At 40.9% G+C, this 17,609-nt stretch overlaps 2 protein-coding genes across 5 annotated transcripts in view; one reads left to right on the forward strand and one right to left on the reverse strand.

Annotated features, from left to right (window-relative positions):
• Positions 1-12,635, reverse strand: part of fbxl13 (F-box and leucine-rich repeat protein 13) — a 42,231-nt gene extending 29,596 nt beyond the window's left edge. The window contains exons 1-8 of one of the 4 annotated variants that reach the window (XM_064343436.1): positions 12,443-12,635; positions 11,861-11,964; positions 7,609-7,702; positions 7,090-7,157; positions 6,472-6,629; positions 5,527-5,636; positions 3,551-3,655; positions 666-761 (exon numbers count right to left, since the gene is read on the reverse strand). In XM_064343436.1, coding sequence (XP_064199506.1) covers positions 666-761; positions 3,551-3,655; positions 5,527-5,636; positions 6,472-6,629; positions 7,090-7,157; positions 7,609-7,702; positions 11,861-11,964; positions 12,443-12,517 — 810 coding nt within the window. In that variant the 5' untranslated portion in view covers positions 12,518-12,635. Of the gene's footprint in view, positions 1-665; positions 762-3,550; positions 3,656-5,526; positions 5,637-6,471; positions 6,630-7,089; positions 7,158-7,608; positions 7,703-9,502; positions 10,031-11,860; positions 11,965-12,442 lie in introns of those variants that run through there. The other 3 variants (XM_064343438.1, XM_064343440.1, XM_064343439.1) reach the window with 3 other exon arrangements.
• A 383-nt stretch (positions 12,636-13,018) lies between these two features.
• On the forward strand, positions 13,019-17,189 carry armc10 (armadillo repeat containing 10). Its single transcript, XM_064343460.1, has 6 exons — positions 13,019-13,492; positions 14,045-14,190; positions 14,442-14,576; positions 14,748-14,924; positions 15,577-15,648; positions 16,275-17,189. Exons 1-6 carry the CDS (start codon positions 13,201-13,203, stop codon positions 16,524-16,526), a joined length of 1,074 nt encoding a protein of 357 aa, XP_064199530.1. The 5' UTR covers positions 13,019-13,200; the 3' UTR covers positions 16,527-17,189.
• The last annotated feature ends 420 nt before the right edge of the window (positions 17,190-17,609 follow it).

Raw genomic sequence — 17,609 nt, forward strand, 5'->3', positions numbered from 1 at the left:
TCGCCCCTGCTGACAGCAGCAGCAGAATCAATAGGACAGGTCTTTCAGGATTTTTAAAATTATGGTGAGAATTGTTTGGTTATCAACTGCAGAAATAATCCTTGGCCTACCAGGCCCTTCACAATTACTGAGCTCACAAATGCTCTCTTTCTTCATAATGATGCTTTAAACTGTTGATTTTGGTAAGCCTAAGGTTTGGCCTATGTCTCCGACTTTTTGTTCTTCTTATTTCCCAGCCTCATAATGGCTTCCTTGACTTTCATTGGCACAAGTCTGGTCCTTATGCTGACAAACACCAATAACAGACTCCAAAGGCAGTCAAAAGCCTAGAATCAAGACTAGATACTGAAGCCTTTCTTATACTTGCACATAAGATACAATTGAACACACCTGTCTAATAAAAAACACCCATGAAGCCATTTTTCCCAAACATTATGGTGCCTTGAAATTTGGGGCTATGTATAAAAGATGCTGTTATTTCTACATGGTGAAACAAAAAAAGTATTAAAATACCCTTTAATAAAAGCTGAGAATCTGCACTGTAACCACATATGAATTTTTAAATTATGGAGTACAGAGCCAAATCAAGAAAAATATCTTTGTCCCAAACATTATGGCGCTCACTGTATATATATTTGGGGGCTGTAAAAGAGGTCCGAACTCACACAACTCCAGAGGGAGTAGGTCTGGGCAATGGCCTTCCACGTCCGACACACCTGGCCACATTTCACTAGGTCGCCAACCTCTAAATTCTGAAAGATCTGTAAACAGGAAAAAAATATATTAATGGAATAATTCATTCAAAATGCTGCAATGCTCATCAGACAAAGTAACAGTTTTTCCAGTTATGATATAAATGGTCTCTGGCCCCTAACAAGTTGCCAGGCATTACAAATAATTGAAATACCTGATTTGTGGTTAGTCTCATGACTTAAGTGGCACATAACCTATGGCTCTAATGTTCAGAAATGTTAGCAAAGCATCTCCAGATTTTGTAAAAATGAACCCCTGAACTTACCCTAGCAACAATACTACAGTATATGACTTGTAAGCAGAAAAATAACACTTGGACCAGTTTAAATATACAAAAAAAAATCACGCTAGATTTAAAGCAAACACTGAAACCACAAAATGACCCTGTTTTATTAGTTTTTAGAAATATTTTGTAAGTTTATGAATGCTTCATTAAACTGTAGTCAGAACAAAATGAAAACAAACATTAGCAACAACATTTTTCAAAAACAGAACGTTATTTTCACAGTGATTCACTCAAGTGAACCATAAAATAATAAACTAGGTTATGCAAGATAACACCAGCTTAGTTCATTTTAACAAGCTTTGCAGCAGAAACATTTACTCATCCACAGATCCACAGGCTTACCACAGATACAGAGCTTGGTGCATTTCCAGGCATAACAGGTCTTGTGATAGCTCATTGCCTTCAAGTTAACTTACAAAACCTGCCACTTTTCATGAGCTCCATAGTTTCAAGGTCACAGCATGACATTGTACAAGACATACAAGTTAAACTGTGTTAAAGAAAGTTTTTACTAATTCCTGAAAAAATTACAAAAGTTCATTTTAAGTACAGCAAAAAAAAAAACACATTTCTGGCAACGCAGACAATGTTAAGCTCAAGTGAATGGCTGTTTATTACGCCTATAACACATGCTGTTGATTTGATATAAACCAGGACCCATGTTGTTGGGGAAATGATGACACAAATGCAAACACGTATAGAAATCCCATGTCCTGTACAAATGCAGTCATACTCGTTTGAGATATGTATCCATGTACCCATGGGCAGCCAAGCTGAGGTTGCTGAACAGGGAACAAACTACACGGAAAATGGAAAAAGTAGCCCTGACTTTCTCAACTTCAAATTTCAATCACCATTCAAGATTGTACATGTGGTTTTACATTCACTGAGGAAGAATCACTCCTAATAAATTATGCCATTGATTATTAAATGTTCATCAAGTTTTTAATTGTTAAAGCAACTCCCAGCAGATCATGCAACCCTTTACAGCTGATTGCTCAACTACCATTAGTGCGTTCCTACAATTATATGCAAGTAACATCACGTCTAAGGACTGTTTCCTGGACATTTCCAAGACAAATTCTCTGAACCACAGTCCATTCCCAAATATAGTAAAGGGTTTGGAGGGGCATATTTTTTACAAGATTATGTATTCTATAAATAGAACTTAAAAATAGCTGCCAAGAGTCAAGAAATGTCTGCCAGCCACTGGTAAGGGTAAGGACTAAATGACTGAAGGGATGAAAACTCAGCAGGCAAAATCCTGACAAATTAACCATATGTGAACATATTTTGGGAATACGGACTCAATGTCAGAAGCACAAATAGGGACATCAATATCAATGCACATAACCAGGAAAGATCACAAGCTGTGGCTGCTCTTTTTGAATCTGTTGCTCAACCACAAAACCTCTAGAATGCAATCTCTTTTGAGTCACAGAGTTTCACATTCAACCCTCCTCTCTCAGGACCAGCTTAAAAACTGGTATAAACCGGTACAAAGCTATTACAGACTGAAGCCCTCTAAATTTTTCATGAAAATCCATATTAAAGAGACTTGTTTCTCTGAAAGAACTTTACAGGAGCCATTCCTGTACAAGAAAAAAAAGAGAAGTCCTCTTTGTCATGCAAAATCAATTCGACAAAATTAGCTAAGGCTTTAAAAGGTATGATTTGTGGCAGACAATGAAACCTCCAAGCTTGTTTTTTACATTAGCATCAACATTTGATTCACCTGAGCACCAGCGCTCAACGTCTACAGCGCTGTAACCCTTATGCTCTGGGTTACTGACATGCGTGCGCAATGGCAGTTCTACACCAGGCTGAACCAAACCATCTTACACAGCTTTTTAAGGGCATGGCACAAGCCCTCTCATAGGTGATGACACATCCTCTCATAACAATTTGGAGAAGCACTCACCAGGTGATCACACACACACACACACACAAAATCAAAAACGTACATATACATGCACACACACACACACGAGCATGCATAGACACACACACATGCACAGAAGCAAACACACATATGCATGCACACACACACACTCACACACAAAAGCAAACACACACATAAGCATGCACACACACTCTTGCACAAATTAGTATTATGCATAAATATTATTTGGCCAGTACCGGGAAAGCTAACTCCAGCCGACACATGAGAGATGGCTCTAGGAATTCCCAGGAAACACTGCTTCAGAACACTGTTGATTTCAGAAGAATCCTGGCACATATTATTACACTGACAGCTTTGTCATAACAACCAGAATAGCTACAGACCACCATTGACCCCACTGTGGGGCCACCTCAATGCGATGTTTTTTTGCTGCATGTTTGGAGTGATAGTACGAGCTCACACAATGCCAAGTCACAGGCTCAAGTGCGTCCTGCTCTCCTGTGGGCCAAGCCTCTGTTTAAGCCAGAGATGTCAAAGTCATGACATCATGGAAATGGGCGTGAGTGTTGCCGCCTTGTCAAGATGTGGCCGATTGCGGAGGGTCATACCTTCAGCGCAGCTCTCCACGGCAACAGGGACACTCCATCCTGTCCTTCCATGGGCGTGGCGCCCGTGTGGTAAATGTCAGTCTCCAGCAGTCCTTTTTCCAGCCGCTATGGACAGATATACAGTGTAAAAACAGGACAAACACACACACATACGCAAGTGTACACACACGCACATGTGTATACACACACACACATATACATACACACACACACACACACACACACACACACACACACACACGTATATACACACACACACACACACACACACATATACATACACACATACAAATAAGTGGCAGGCAGCCAGACTCTTCAGGATGCTGCAGCTGCAGCTATTTCCATACCTTTGTAAACACCATGAATATGTCGTACAAACATCTGAATGACAGACCCCTCAGGGTCACCTACAGACTGTGTTGGGGAATAAGCATGTGACTCCTTGCTCAGTGGGAAAATCAGCCAACTGTTTTGCAACCCAGTTTAAAAGTGCAGGGCAATGGCCTCCGTTTAACCCCAGGAAAACATTCAGTAGACGTGCTTCAGGTCTCAGAGAAAGGACCACGGTGCCCATAAAGTTCCCAGAATGCACTGTGGCAGAGTTTATGATGCACCGGGGTTTATGGTGTTTGTGGCTACTGCTCGGGATCTGTGAACAATCTTAATGTAAGGACGCTTCCACTAGTGATGGCCCCTGTCTTGGTGAATACGTGCGTGCATTTGAATCCCTCAAAAGTCCCACTTTTTAGTGCCGCTCTGAAAGCAAGACTCAGTAAATCCTGGAGCTATGACCTCTAACTGTACTGCTCAAGTCCCACATGATCTTACACTGACTGCATTCATAATAAATCCCTCTCTCCCCCTCTCTCCTTGGGAACATTTTGAACATTTACTTATTTCATAACAATCCTCAGTTATACTTCCAGGTTCTGCAAACACATTCCTGTACCTCTCCACCCAGTACCGCAAATTAAGAAATTTGTTGAAACACAAAAATTAGCATTAAATAATTTACTTGCACCAGCCGCAGTACTATTGGAAATATCCTGGATACCTTGTCAAAAATAGACATATTTATGTCTGCTTCATCCTTCCCAATTCAAAACGGGCAATTACTTCCATTCTACAAAAGGCTATTCTCTCTGAAATCCAGGATATGGTCATATTCACTGTCACAGTTCATACAATTCAAAGTTGTTCATAAAATCTATTCATAGTATGAAAATTGTTCAAAATGGGATGACTCAGATGGAATGACGAGATCACAATGAAACTACCATCTGAGACATCCGTTTCAGACACATTCGCAGTTTAATAATTCCTGCAATTATATCGTTTTTTGGATTCAGTTACATTCCTTGAATTTAATTTTAAAATGACATAATTGTAGGAATTATGAGGGTAAAACTGCATAAAACTGTCCATATCTTTGCCTTCAGGTTTTATACAATAAATCCAACTTTCAACAAAAAAAAATAAAATAAGAATAAATAAATACATAAATAACAGAATTGTGAAGTCGTGGTAAACGTGCCAGTTCATTGTAAGTGAAGCCAAAAGGCACAGAACTAAAAGTACTCCTTGTACTCAAAGTACTCCTCAAAGTCCTCTGGAGCCAGGAACTCATTGTCAGAAATAGACACATTTATGTCTGCTCCATCCTTCCCAATTCGAAACAGGCAAATTTACTCCCATTCGACAAAAGACCACTCACTCTGGAAACCAGGATGTGGCTATTTTCACTCTGTTACTTGATATTGAGCGGTCTTCACAGAATCTTTTCATGGAATGAAAATTGTTCAAAATGGGATGACTCACATAATCAGAACTGCATCAAACTGACGTATCTTTGCCTTTGTGTTTTTCCAATATGTATCGTAACCATTTTTAATAAGTAAGTAAATAAATAAAAAACGGAAGTGTGAAGTAATGGTAAAAGTCCTGGTTAATTGTACATGAAACCAAAAACATTCTACCTCAAAGTACTCCTTTGTCTTTTTGGAGTCCTGAGCGACATGCCGCCAGGCTTGAAGAACATTCCGACAGAGAACGGCGTTCCAGACCCCCTGAATTTTCTTTACTGCTTCTGAAAAAATAACACACGGTTTTCCATATGAGAGCCTTGAACGAGTCAAAACTCTGAGCATAAATTAAATCCAGAAGACAGATTCTGCAATATTGATGATTTAGACCAACATTTTAAACAGTACAAGCCATGTAGTTGCAATTGTAGGGAGGTTTTTTTCTCTTTTTGTTAATTATATTTTTTCTCTGGTCCTGTGGTGTTCAGACAACCAACCAATGGTCAGTAATTTACAGCAGTTTCATAGCTGTTGCGCCCCTGTGCAAAAGGCATGCCTTTCTTCTACCACCCATAATTCTCCCCATGACGGTAACCTTCAGGCCCTTTGTCGTTAATTGCATTCCAGCACACCTCTCTAAGGAGCCCGACTCAAAATCTGCACATCAACATTGATTCTTATCCCAGCAACAGAACCTCGCGTTGAATCAGTACAAATTTGTGGCGAATTGTGAGAGTATGTTTTGATTCCGAACGCCAAGACAGCTAACTGCTTGGCAGCTCCTCTGCGGTAGATTATGATATCGCATTACCAAACAACAATATCCCCACTTTCGTCAAGCACAAGTTAATTGCTTAAAATCACAAATTAAATTAATTTGTTCGGCCATCTGATGCCACCGATACATCTGGAGACCCGGCTCTGCAAAATCCCAGCCAAGTTCCACACGATGACTGGCAACAGTTTTTCCCATGCCGCAGGGTGGCAGGTTGTGGGGCTGAAGTAATCTCCCCTCGTCAAAAAACTCCGCAAAGTATTTTCCCACAGCTTCAAAGGGCCGGCGCCTGCGCCAGGCCCGCGCGGCGTTAGCGCGTAAAAGGGCTGGCGGAAGGGACCCACCGTGCTGCCTCTGCTTGCGGGTCTGCAGCCAGTGCCTCCACGCGCGCAGGGCCTGCCTCCGCCGCCTGGCCTCGTACAGGTCCTCCGCTGCCCTCATCTTCAGCACCAGCTCCGCCGCCTCCTTCCTCCTCCTCAGAATGAACTTTACCCAAGCCCTGCTTACACAGGGGAGGGCCATCATTAATTCATCAAGCCGGGGAGAGCAAGGCTATCCAGGAGCGGGAAGGAGACAAAAGCCCTTTCAGCTAACGTGACATTGATACCAAATACATGGTACACCTGCTCTACGAGGGACTGCTGACACTGCTGGACCATATGTGCACTCTGACCTACATCTTCTTAGCAAGAATCACAATAATGAAAGATCCATTTACAGTATACACACATGCATGCACGTGCGCCTGAGCACACACATACGCCTGCGTGCACACACACACACACACACACCATCTACATTTTGTTACCCATTCACCCCCTTTATGGTATTCCACAAATACGCCCAGAGTCAAATTCACTGAAAATATATTAAATTGTGGAGTCAAAAATTTGAATAATGTCATACACAGATACGTCTAATTATACCCATAAACCTTCAAGCTTCATAGATTAAGCACTTACTTAAAGCACATTTTTGTCAAGCTTTTTCGGTAACATGAGTATGCCTTCTCAAGCAGGTGTGAAAGAGCCTGTGAGAAGGAAATGAACATTATTTATGTTTAGTAAACAGGGCTACCAATAGATGCCCTTTCAGAGTAGTCGCAACATCCTATAGGACAGGAGAAATTATTACAGTCTTCAGGCAATTATCTAGTTTGGATTTTAAAATTGTCAGCTGTAGTTCTCAAAGTGGGCTTTTTTACCATGTCAAAACAACTGCATTTGCATTGTAGTGAAGGCAATGGATTGGGTGCAGAGCTCCAATTCATTACTGAATTTGACAAAGGAAAGTACATAATTTTAGTCACATGCATCTCGCAATAAAATTCTAAAATCCTAATTCTAAAATTCTTCCACGACCCACAGTTTGAGAACCACAGCCTTACCCTACAGAGCCACTTAGTGAGTAGGCCTCTGAGTCATCAAAAGAAACACATGCAGGCATCAGTAAATACCAGAGACTTTAAGAAGGGACTTAACCATGCTTTCATCCAGGTTCCCAAAGAACCCAGGTGCTATGTTTCCCTCCAGCGCTGCCATGGTAATGTCTTCCACAGCTTTTATACACGAGCTCCTGCAAACAAAAATGATGTAGAACCGAGTTAGAGAATAAGGACACATGATGAGAACTACAAGCCATTCAGCCTGTCTAGCTGTAGGAGTTACAGTAAAGACTGAAATGTTAAATTTCATTGGTTCAGTCATGTTTCCTAACATGCTACCCATGTTACCAGTCATATGAAATGACACATATTGCAAAGGCGGAGTGGACTAAATGTGTGAAAAAAATATCACAAAAGGATACCTCAAATAACAAAACATTTTTTGACAAATTGAATCTGATTCTGGGACGTGCTTTCTGGTCTGCTGGCACAATAACTGCTCAACTGAATTACTTCATTGCAAAGTGGAAAAACGCAACAGCTGGCCGCAAGCTTTTCAGAGGACACTGGTGCCAGGGAGCGCACTCTGTGTGTCGCATCGGCAGGACAAGGCAGCTGAACAGGATTGGGAGAAGTTTAAGAAATGGGGATAAAAAGTTTGCAAAAGCATCCCCAGATGCTGTTTGATTTGGATGGTTTGAAAACTGGACTAAGATAACTCAAGCACACAACACCCAATGCCCTGAGCTAACAGAGGCATTTCACTTGAAATCTGTAGCACTACCTCTTTGGCTAAATCAACAACAGGCCTCACGCGGCTGCTTGTGATACAACAGCATAAAGACTTTATGGGTTCTTCAAAAGGAAACAGACAGTCCTGATGGGGCTTTTACAGCTGCCCTGGCACAGTCGCATCATCCTAGACCTGCGTTAGATGACGACATGCAATGAAAGCTGCGTGGAAAACCGCCCCAGAGGCCCAATAATGTGTGAATGTGTGAACATTCTGGAACCTGTCAGGTCACCCCTCCATGCGACTCACCAAGGTTCTGTTCTCCATTGGCGAATCTCCAGGGATAAAAACAAAGGCCCGCTTAAGGTTACAATGCAGCAAGGGAAAGAGCTCGATTTACATCTCATTTCAGCATGTAGCTGGCTGTCATAATTCGGGAATTTGACATGGCGTAGGGGATTTCCTGTAGTGTTGGGGCTGATGCAGTTTCTCAGTTTCAGAGTCTACATCTCATCACTAAACATAATATTACAACTCAACGAGAATCTGAGAGAAACTTAAAGTGCCATCTTAAATCAGTGATCCTAAACCTAGTGTGCACCACAGAAACGTTCAGCTCAGCAGGTAATGCCCAGAACGCACTGCTGCTCTCTCATGCAGATAGCCAGTGCTCTAAGGAAAAGTCACATCACAAAACCAAATTCATTCCAGCAAGAGGGGCATTTTTGTGGAGTTCACGTCTTGGGGACAAACGACCCAGTCCCTTCACAACAGGGAAACCTCGTCTTTTTTGGAAAGGATTGAGAGTTGTTGCACGCATGAGCTCGAGATTGAGGAACGTCCCCCTGGACTCCGGTCGGAATGCGGGCATGTTGGTTTTAGCAGCACACTTAAGGACCAATGTTTATAGGAATCTCAGGATGAAATAGGAGAGGCCTGCTCAGTCCACCGAAGCCTTTCATTCCTGTGATGCTAATTGATCCCAGGGCCCATTGCGCTCTTTCCTGCGAGATTTTGATGATTTAACAATGACAAGAGCCCGTGCTAACATGTTCCATATGTCGGCTTTGCCTGGGGTGCTCTCTACCCCTCAGTCTAATCATACTAGATTACTGTTTACTGTGTCTTCACCCAGTAAAGTGCAATGGTTGTGACAGACTTTATATTCATTGCAGGATTGAGACAGAGTTAACTATTTATGTAGACCATTGCTAGACAAGGGTAAGCATGTGAATTGCACACCTATTTAAATACTTACACATAATTTATTCAAAGGCCCACCAGTTTGTCTCCGTGTGACCTGCAGGGATTCACACTTATATTTCAAGGGTTAACCTCCAGGGGTCCCCATAGGTGCTCCAATGGCACAGTTGACTCATTGTACAATTGAGTTTATAAAGACATTTATAAAAATAATTTATTGATCAAATACAGGGAGAGTCAGGAAGGAAACTGAGCCTGGATGGAAGTATAAATGCTACAAAAAGCATGTCTTTGAGCCAGCGGTCCTCACTCCTGGTCCTGCAGAGCCGCAGGGTCTGCTGGCTTTCTTTGTTACTCAGCACTTCAGTAGCAGAGCAACTGATCGGTTAAAGCAGTTGATTACACAGTTAACTCTGGTCACCTGGTTTCTTGAGTCTGAATCAGTTTCTGTTCTTAAGGAAAAAACAAAAACCAGCCGACTCTGTGGCTCTCCAATACCAGGATTGAGTATCTCTGCAGTAAAAAGAAAAATGCACCCATATAAAGCAGGTGTGTCCAATCTTATCCGAAAAGGGCCACTGTAGCTGCAAGTTGTTGTTTAAGCCCAGAATTAAGACACCTGATTCTACTTAAAGTCTTGATTGAAGATGTTGATTCGTTATTTTGTTGAATCGTTAATTTTTTTTCTTTTATATTAAGTTATATAACCGCTCTCATTTTTAATGTGGGCATTTCCCACTGCTTCTAACTAGAAATTCTTAAAAATACTGCAGCATGATCACAATGGTAAGTAATTGAACTGAATTTAACACATGAGCATTGCTTGTAAACAGTCCATCATCATCAGTGCTCAGTTAGTGCCAATTACTTTATCAACGTAGATTATTGAAGTGATACAAATGGGGATAATGGTTTGAGAAGGGGCTTGACAAAGAGGCTATCACGACCTCAAACTGGCAAAGGACTGAAGCACAATGTGAGAAAACAAGGGGAGAAAAACTGGTGGCCCTACTCATTATTAATATGTGAGTGATGAGTAAAGAAAGAACCCCCATTTCATCTATGATGAAAATTACAAAGTTGTATTGGAGTATGTCTTGTTTGAGAAGGATACTTAAAAAATGTTTGGAAACATGACCAGTCAGACTGCATACTGACTTTCTTTACAAAAACTACCACAAAAAAGTTAATGTGTTAGAATTTGAACTCATACAGTATATCAAATCACGCCCAAATAAATAATGCACAATATTCCCTACAGTACATGTTTTCAACAAGTTTCCTGTGCACTACGCATAAATAATTCCTTCATCACACAAAAGTGAGGTGACAACTTTGTGATTACCTAGTCCTGTTAATGGGTGAACATGCTGCCCTCTAGTGATAACAAAAAACATTTCAGACACATTTACTCACAGACAATTAAAGATATTACAGTGAATTAACTGAAAATGTCAACTACCAAATAATTAATTCAAAAAATTGTTTCCATAGTGGTTAGTGGGTTTTCAGTGAAGAAAATATTACATTTCTGATGAATGCATCAGAAGAACAGAAAAAAACAATATCTGCTTCTTACATTATGTCAATGTCAATTCAAGTCTTGACAAATTATAATGTTCCTACCTCTCGTTTCAGTAAATATTCTCATATATGAAAAACTATGTATGAAGAAATATAAGAAGTATAGGCCTGATTTAATTTCATGCCTTTTGGTTCACCTCATAGGTTTACACAGATTTAGCTTGACACTTTGGCCCTCCTGATGACTTTTAAAATAAAATCTCTGCCTCATCAAAACCCTACTCAGCCTTAAACCTGAGGCCAGAGATTATGCTTATAAAGTCAGTCTTCATAAGTCATCTAAACAAAACCTGGATATAATCTTCTTGTCTTTCTCTGTACTTTTCAACTGAAATTCTATATCTCCTTTTATAATGTGCTGAATGAAACAGAACACAGTATTTAAAATGCTTCAAAGGGTCTAAGGCCTTATATGACTTCCCTCTGTGGAATTCAAGCTAACTTATAAACATGATAGCTCCCAATATTTTTATGTTAAACTAAGTCAACTATGCATAGTTTCAAAATGGTTCTTAATTAAATGGACCAATCCTGCTTCTCATATACTAGAAGGGTACCTCCATTTCCCCTTATGACTTGAACAAAAATTCATCTCTGCAGCTCTGTACAGTGTCTTTCAGTTTCTTAAACGTTACTGCATGTATTCCATTAGGTTTCGTTGACATAATTTCCTAGTTTTGGAGTGTTATTATTATAATTTTTTTTTTTTTTTGCACTCAGTTGTATGTAGTAAAGCATGTTGTATGTATAACTATGTATCCACTGGGTTATGATTACTGGAATATAAAACTAATAGCTGTACCTTGTTAATATACAACCTCAAACCTACCAGTCAATATCCAGGTTCCAATTTTCCTGGATTTCCATTATTTTCATTTCCAGCAAATGTAATGCACTTTCAGGACATGGGGCACATAAACCAGCTAACAATGCCTGTAAAAATAAACAAACTCAAATCAAACAGGGAATGAAGGAGATATTCAAATCCTCATATACATATATAAGAAATCTCATATATATTTAGTTCACAATTGCATTTTATGTTACACAGTGAAAAAAATGGCCAAGTGTTTTGTCTATGGCTTTTGTAAATCTTAATCAGATTTACTTGAATTAAAACAAAATGAACATAATATAAAATTAACAAAAATTAAAATGAACATAATTAACATAAAACTTAAAATTCCTGAAATACCTTTCAAAGTCCCAATGAAAAAAAATCCCATTTGAAATTTGGTTTTCACATGTGAAATAAAAATATATTGGATGTTCACATGTGGTTTTTGAACATAGATGACTTTTTCGTAAGGGAGCTCTCCCTAGAAATTATTTTTAGCTAGCTATGCTAATGCAAGCTTGTAAGGTACTTACTTAGCTAGCTGTACAGCTCAAGCCTTAAATCAAAACTTACCTGATAGATCTCAGGGAGAGAATGCTTACTGATAAAGTCTCTCAGAACCTTCTCTGCATTCAGTAAAGATGCCATTTTTTAAACCAAGGTGAAAATAAACAAATTATGAAACCACTGAAATATATCTTACACTCAGCACAAACTTTGGGCACCATAAACTTATTTTGTAGGTAGCTACAGTTACTAAGTTACCAATAGACTATACTGTACATTATGTTGGTCTACTGAAAACAATTCCTAGAACAATCTCCCTTAAGAAGAAGCCGGCCAATATTAATCACAGAACAATTTAACTGCCGACGAAGTTTGCTAGAAAATCCGTTTGTCTCGGTGTATATACATGCTATGGTCAATTTAAAGAATACATAGGCTACTACTGTTTTTGACGATCAGCAGCTATTCATATGTATTCCTCATAACTGGCATAAAACAAGATAAACTAAAAGCACGACTATTCTTTACATTTTAGTTATTATATATTATCATTTTATTATATTAATACACTCAATTAGTTAGCCAACTTATTTCGGCAGAACTTGTGCGCATATCAGGTGCTTCTCTTATTTAGAACAACCCTGTGAAACGTTTTGTTTGTCCCGTATAGTCCGCATTGATAAAGGGGCACAGTAGCATGGCGATTATTAAATGCGTGAGGAATTGTTTTACATACATGCCTTGCTTACAAGAAAATTATCGTTATATTTGTTACTTTGCTGTTTTGTAGCTGATATTTTAATGATTCACGTTTATAGTCCAGCATGGGAGATGATGACAGTATCATGTCCCGGCTGTTTAATACGAAGGCTCTGTTAGGGATAGTTGTTGGAGCTGGAGCTTCCTATGGGATATATAAACTTGTGGCGAGTGGGAAGAGTGATGCTAATAATGTCAAGAAATCCAAAAACGACAACGGGACGAGTGAGAGTGGTCCCGAAAGGGACGCTTCCAGTGGAGGTAGAGTGTTTCTACAGCCGGGTACGCTGCTGGCCAAGGTTTCTGAGCTAAATCTACTTCATCAGAGCGAGAGCCGGGCCGCGAATATTCCATCAAGTAAGATCAACGAACAAAGTCGCTTTTAAAAATAAGTTTAAACAGCTTTCATCCTAGGCGCTAGCTAAGTGTTGGAGCTTCCTAGAAGCTACCGAGACTTTGAAAGTTATGAAATGTGCTATCCAGCAAGCTAGATACTCATCTCTAAAAAATAGAACGCTAGACTAGCTAAATTAGCAATCCAACTACATTGTTATCGATAGCTAGCTAGTGATTTAGCTAGCTGTCTGCCGTAAATTCTAGACCTATTCTTCAGCTAGCTACTTCTTACCTTAGATAACGGGGTAGGCTTCTAACTACCGACACATTAGCGTACGTGGCTAGCTTTCAATATGATTAGCTAACAGGTTTTGTGCCACAGGTTAGCTCATTAACTTAAATTTTAGTGTCACAGGTTAGTATCTGATTAATGTAAAATTAGCTAGTTTGGCTATGTATTCTAAATTCAAACATAATTTAATTTAATGTGAATACTTAATTAGTAAATATAAATCTTCCCATTTCAAATGAATGGAAAATAATAATAGTATTTACAGAATGTTTCATCTCCAGGAGAGATTTTATCTCAGTCTCCTGGCAACCTGCAGCCGCATCACATAGAGATGCTCCTCTCACTGCTGGAGACGAATTCCAACCCTTCTGACAGAATGCAAATCTTGGTTACACTTGGCAACGCTGCTGCCTTCTCTGTCAATCAGGTATGGCAGTTCTCTACCAGCTCAGAGCTGTTCTGTGATTGTAACCTGAGCCATGCTGCTCTGGCATATGGGCTTTTCCTTATGGAGTTATCAAACTGTCATAGTTACATGGCTGTAAATGTTTAATAGTTTCGAGACTCTTGTCTTAAGGGTAACCAGCTGAGAGGCATCAATTGTAAAGCGCTTTGGATAAAAGCGCTATATAAATGCAGTCCATTTACCATTTACCATGTCCTGCCCTCATTCTCTAGGACATTATTCGTGAATTGGGTGGCCTCCACAAGATTGCCAGTCTGCTGTCAGATCCTGTGCCCGATACCAGAGTACACTGTTTGAATGCTCTGAATAATTTGAGCATGAATGTTAGGAACCAAGAGCAATTGAAGGTAAGCACATGCAGCACTGTATAATGAATCCAGTGTCTTTCTTGTATGTAGTGTCAAAGATAAAGAGGTTTAATTCCAGAAGCAACAATCAAATATACTGTTATTTAACATCACCCCCAGTTAACATTGATGTACGTTCTGATTCGCTTCAGTGTGAGTATTGTTCTGCAGGTCTATGTGCCACAGGTTCTGGAGTTGATAGAAATGTCACCAGTGAACTCTGACCTTCAGCTGGCTTCTCTGAGACTGCTGACCAACATGTCTGTCACAAATAACCACCAACACCTGATGAAGAATTCTATAACCCTCTTTTTGTCTCTGCTGGTTGTAAGCAATGAAGAGATGCAGGTATGCATGAATATAGCTAATAGCGGTCAGACATGCAGTAGTGGACATACCGTACAATAGATGTGCTACACATAGTAATATGTAGTGGGATGCCTTCAGCACTTGTGTTCGAAGTCAAGCAATCTTCCTTCAATATTTGGATCTGTGTTTATCACAATTAGTGTGAAATAGTGGTTGTGATTGGTTGAAAAACACTACACCTAATGTGTATCACTACGGTAGTGGTCTGTGCTATTTGCAGCATATGGGTAACCTGTAACAAAAAAATTAACATCTCAGTCTGACCATAAGACTGGAAGCAGTTTCTTTTTCTGTGGACATGATCTTGATGTGCAACCAAGATCATTGTTTTAGAAGATTGATATTTACTCAGAGCGTGAATGCATTTTAAAATGTATTGACATTTAGATGTATGATGTGTGCAAATAGTTATGGCAACTCCACTGATAACATACTCTCGAGAAATCCAAACTGTACACAAGTAACATGAGGAGCAGTGATGCTTGCGTGTATACTGACTTCAATGCTGCCGCAGTTATATATGTGTGTCCTGCCTATAAGTAGGTCGTTGTGTGGGACAGGGAAAGGATTAAATTGATGAAGGTCTCCAGGTGTGAACAAAATGTAATACCAATTTCCATTCTCATTTCAGATTCAGGTTTTAAAGGTACTTGTGAACTTGTCTGCCAATCCAGATATGATGGAGGACATCGTCCAAGCCCAGGTGAGTGTGGTTTTGTGGGAATCGGAACACGTTTGTGCTCGTTCTAGAACACGGTGTCCTCCTGCAGCGGGGGGCACACACATTGTATCCAGATGAAACAACCAGATCTTCATGCCTCACCTGCTGCTGCAGCTCAGCTGTGGTCAGCCCGGAGACACATGGGTGATTGATGGGTGTCTGGGCAACACTGTACGTGCCTCTCTCCCCTTTTAAGATTTGCATTCCGTTAGCTGGACCAGGAATATCTGCTAACCCCCGGACCAGCGGATTGAACCGGTATTGCGTGGCTTGGAACAGAAATAAATCTTCTGTCTTTAAACCGCGCTGATCTCCCATTAATTTATATTAGGCCGTTGAACTGAAGCCGCTGTCAGTGATTGGATAATGCTGATGCATATTTGGCACACATCTGACGTGCAGGCAGGGCCGTAACTTCAAACATACGCTTGGCCTCCTGGACCCGTTCTTTAGTGGCAGCGTGTGGTATTGTGTATTTGTGGCTGTACAGAGTTTAGCAGCAGGGTTCCATATCTGTGTCCGTATTTGTGTCTCTGTGCTTAGCAACGGGGGTTGTCTGTATTTGCGGTGTTTTGGCGGCAGCGGCGACGTGTCGCTGTGCGTTTCAGGCGCCGGCGTCCCTCGTCCTGCTGTTCGACGGCTGCACGAACGCGCCGGTGCTCCTGCGGCTGCTCACCTTCGTGGCGAACATGAGGACCTGGACGCCGTCCGCGCAGGTCGCCGACGCGCTGCGGCGCGGCAAGGACTCGCTGTACTGCGTGCTGCTGGCCCCGCCCTCCCAGCTCCACCACAGGCTGCCGCTGCTGCTGTCGCACCCCGACGACCAGGTCAGGACACAGGCGGCCCACCTCCTCGCCTAGAATGCGACCAGTCCGTGCCTTTCAAGAGGCGAGGCCCGCCATTTTGACCTCCTCCCCCCTCCCTCCAGGCCTCGCAGGTGTGCAGTTCATTTTAAGGATATGGCGGGTACTCAGTGAAATTCCACACGGAGACTTAGCTGTGACAACAGCTCACCCTGGGGTGTATTTTTTTGTTTGTTTCTGAAGTGACCCCCCCTCACCCTTGATCCACTGCCAAATATCACAAAGCAAAAAGAATGTGTCCCAAACCTCTGGTTTTCCCCCCTCTCTTCCCACACAGAGCTACAGCTTTGGTTGCTGTGGTTTGCACAGTAAAGCAAGCCAGAGGGATGTACTGGTTGTGCAGGGGTAAAATGGGGAAACACACTTGCATGCCTTCGGTTGCCATGGCACTGGTGTGTCACAAGGACTCTCAGCAGGTCCTAACTGTGTTCTCAGGCTGGTTTTCCTGATCAGAGATGCCAAGAGAGACAGCTAATGTGCAATTTTTGGATGTGTTGTGTCCTTGTTGATCAGTAGGAATGCTAGAAAAATGTTTTGGTTTGTTCAACATAGTAGTTTGCGTTTTTTTGTGTTCCATTTGTTTTGTTTGGGTTAGAATGAATCGGAATAGAATGCAGAATGATTGCTTTTAAACAATAAATGATTTTGAATGCGTGAAAATGCATGTTTTGTTGCATGTTTTCTCTATACATCTCCAGTTGGTGGTGAGCTTACACCTTCGTGGTGAAGCACTTTCAGATAGTGAAAGGCAGTCTTATTGCAACCCATCGGTATTAATAGAAAATGATTTCACAAACTCGCTTTTAAAAATAAGTTTAAACAGCTTTCATCCTACGTGCTAGCTAAATGTTGTAGCTTCCTGGAAGCTACTGATACTTTGAAAGTCACGAACTGTGCTAACAAGCAAACTGGAACCTAATCTCTAGAAGAAAACAGAACAACATGTTTTCTTTATCTATCATAAAGCCCTTGTGAACACACAGATATTCAACACCTGTATGTATTTAAAAATCAATTATGGGAAGGTGCTGGAGCCAATGGAACAGTTCCACCTGCACTGGCCTGGGCTGCACTCCAGTA

The sequence above is a fragment of the Anguilla rostrata genome, chromosome 7 (genome assembly GCF_018555375.3).
Source record: "Anguilla rostrata isolate EN2019 chromosome 7, ASM1855537v3, whole genome shotgun sequence".
Lineage (NCBI taxonomy): Eukaryota > Metazoa > Chordata > Actinopteri > Anguilliformes > Anguillidae > Anguilla > Anguilla rostrata.

Coding starts and splice junctions, on each gene's coding strand:
- armc10 (XM_064343460.1), top strand. CDS start 13,201: ATGGGAGATGATGACAGTATCATGTCCCGGCTGTTTAATACGAAGGCT. Junction 14,191..14,441: donor CTGCCTTCTCTGTCAATCAG/GTATGGCAGTTC, acceptor CTCATTCTCTAG/GACATTATTCGTGAATTGGG. Junction 15,649..16,274: donor AGGACATCGTCCAAGCCCAG/GTGAGTGTGGTT, acceptor TGTGCGTTTCAG/GCGCCGGCGTCCCTCGTCCT.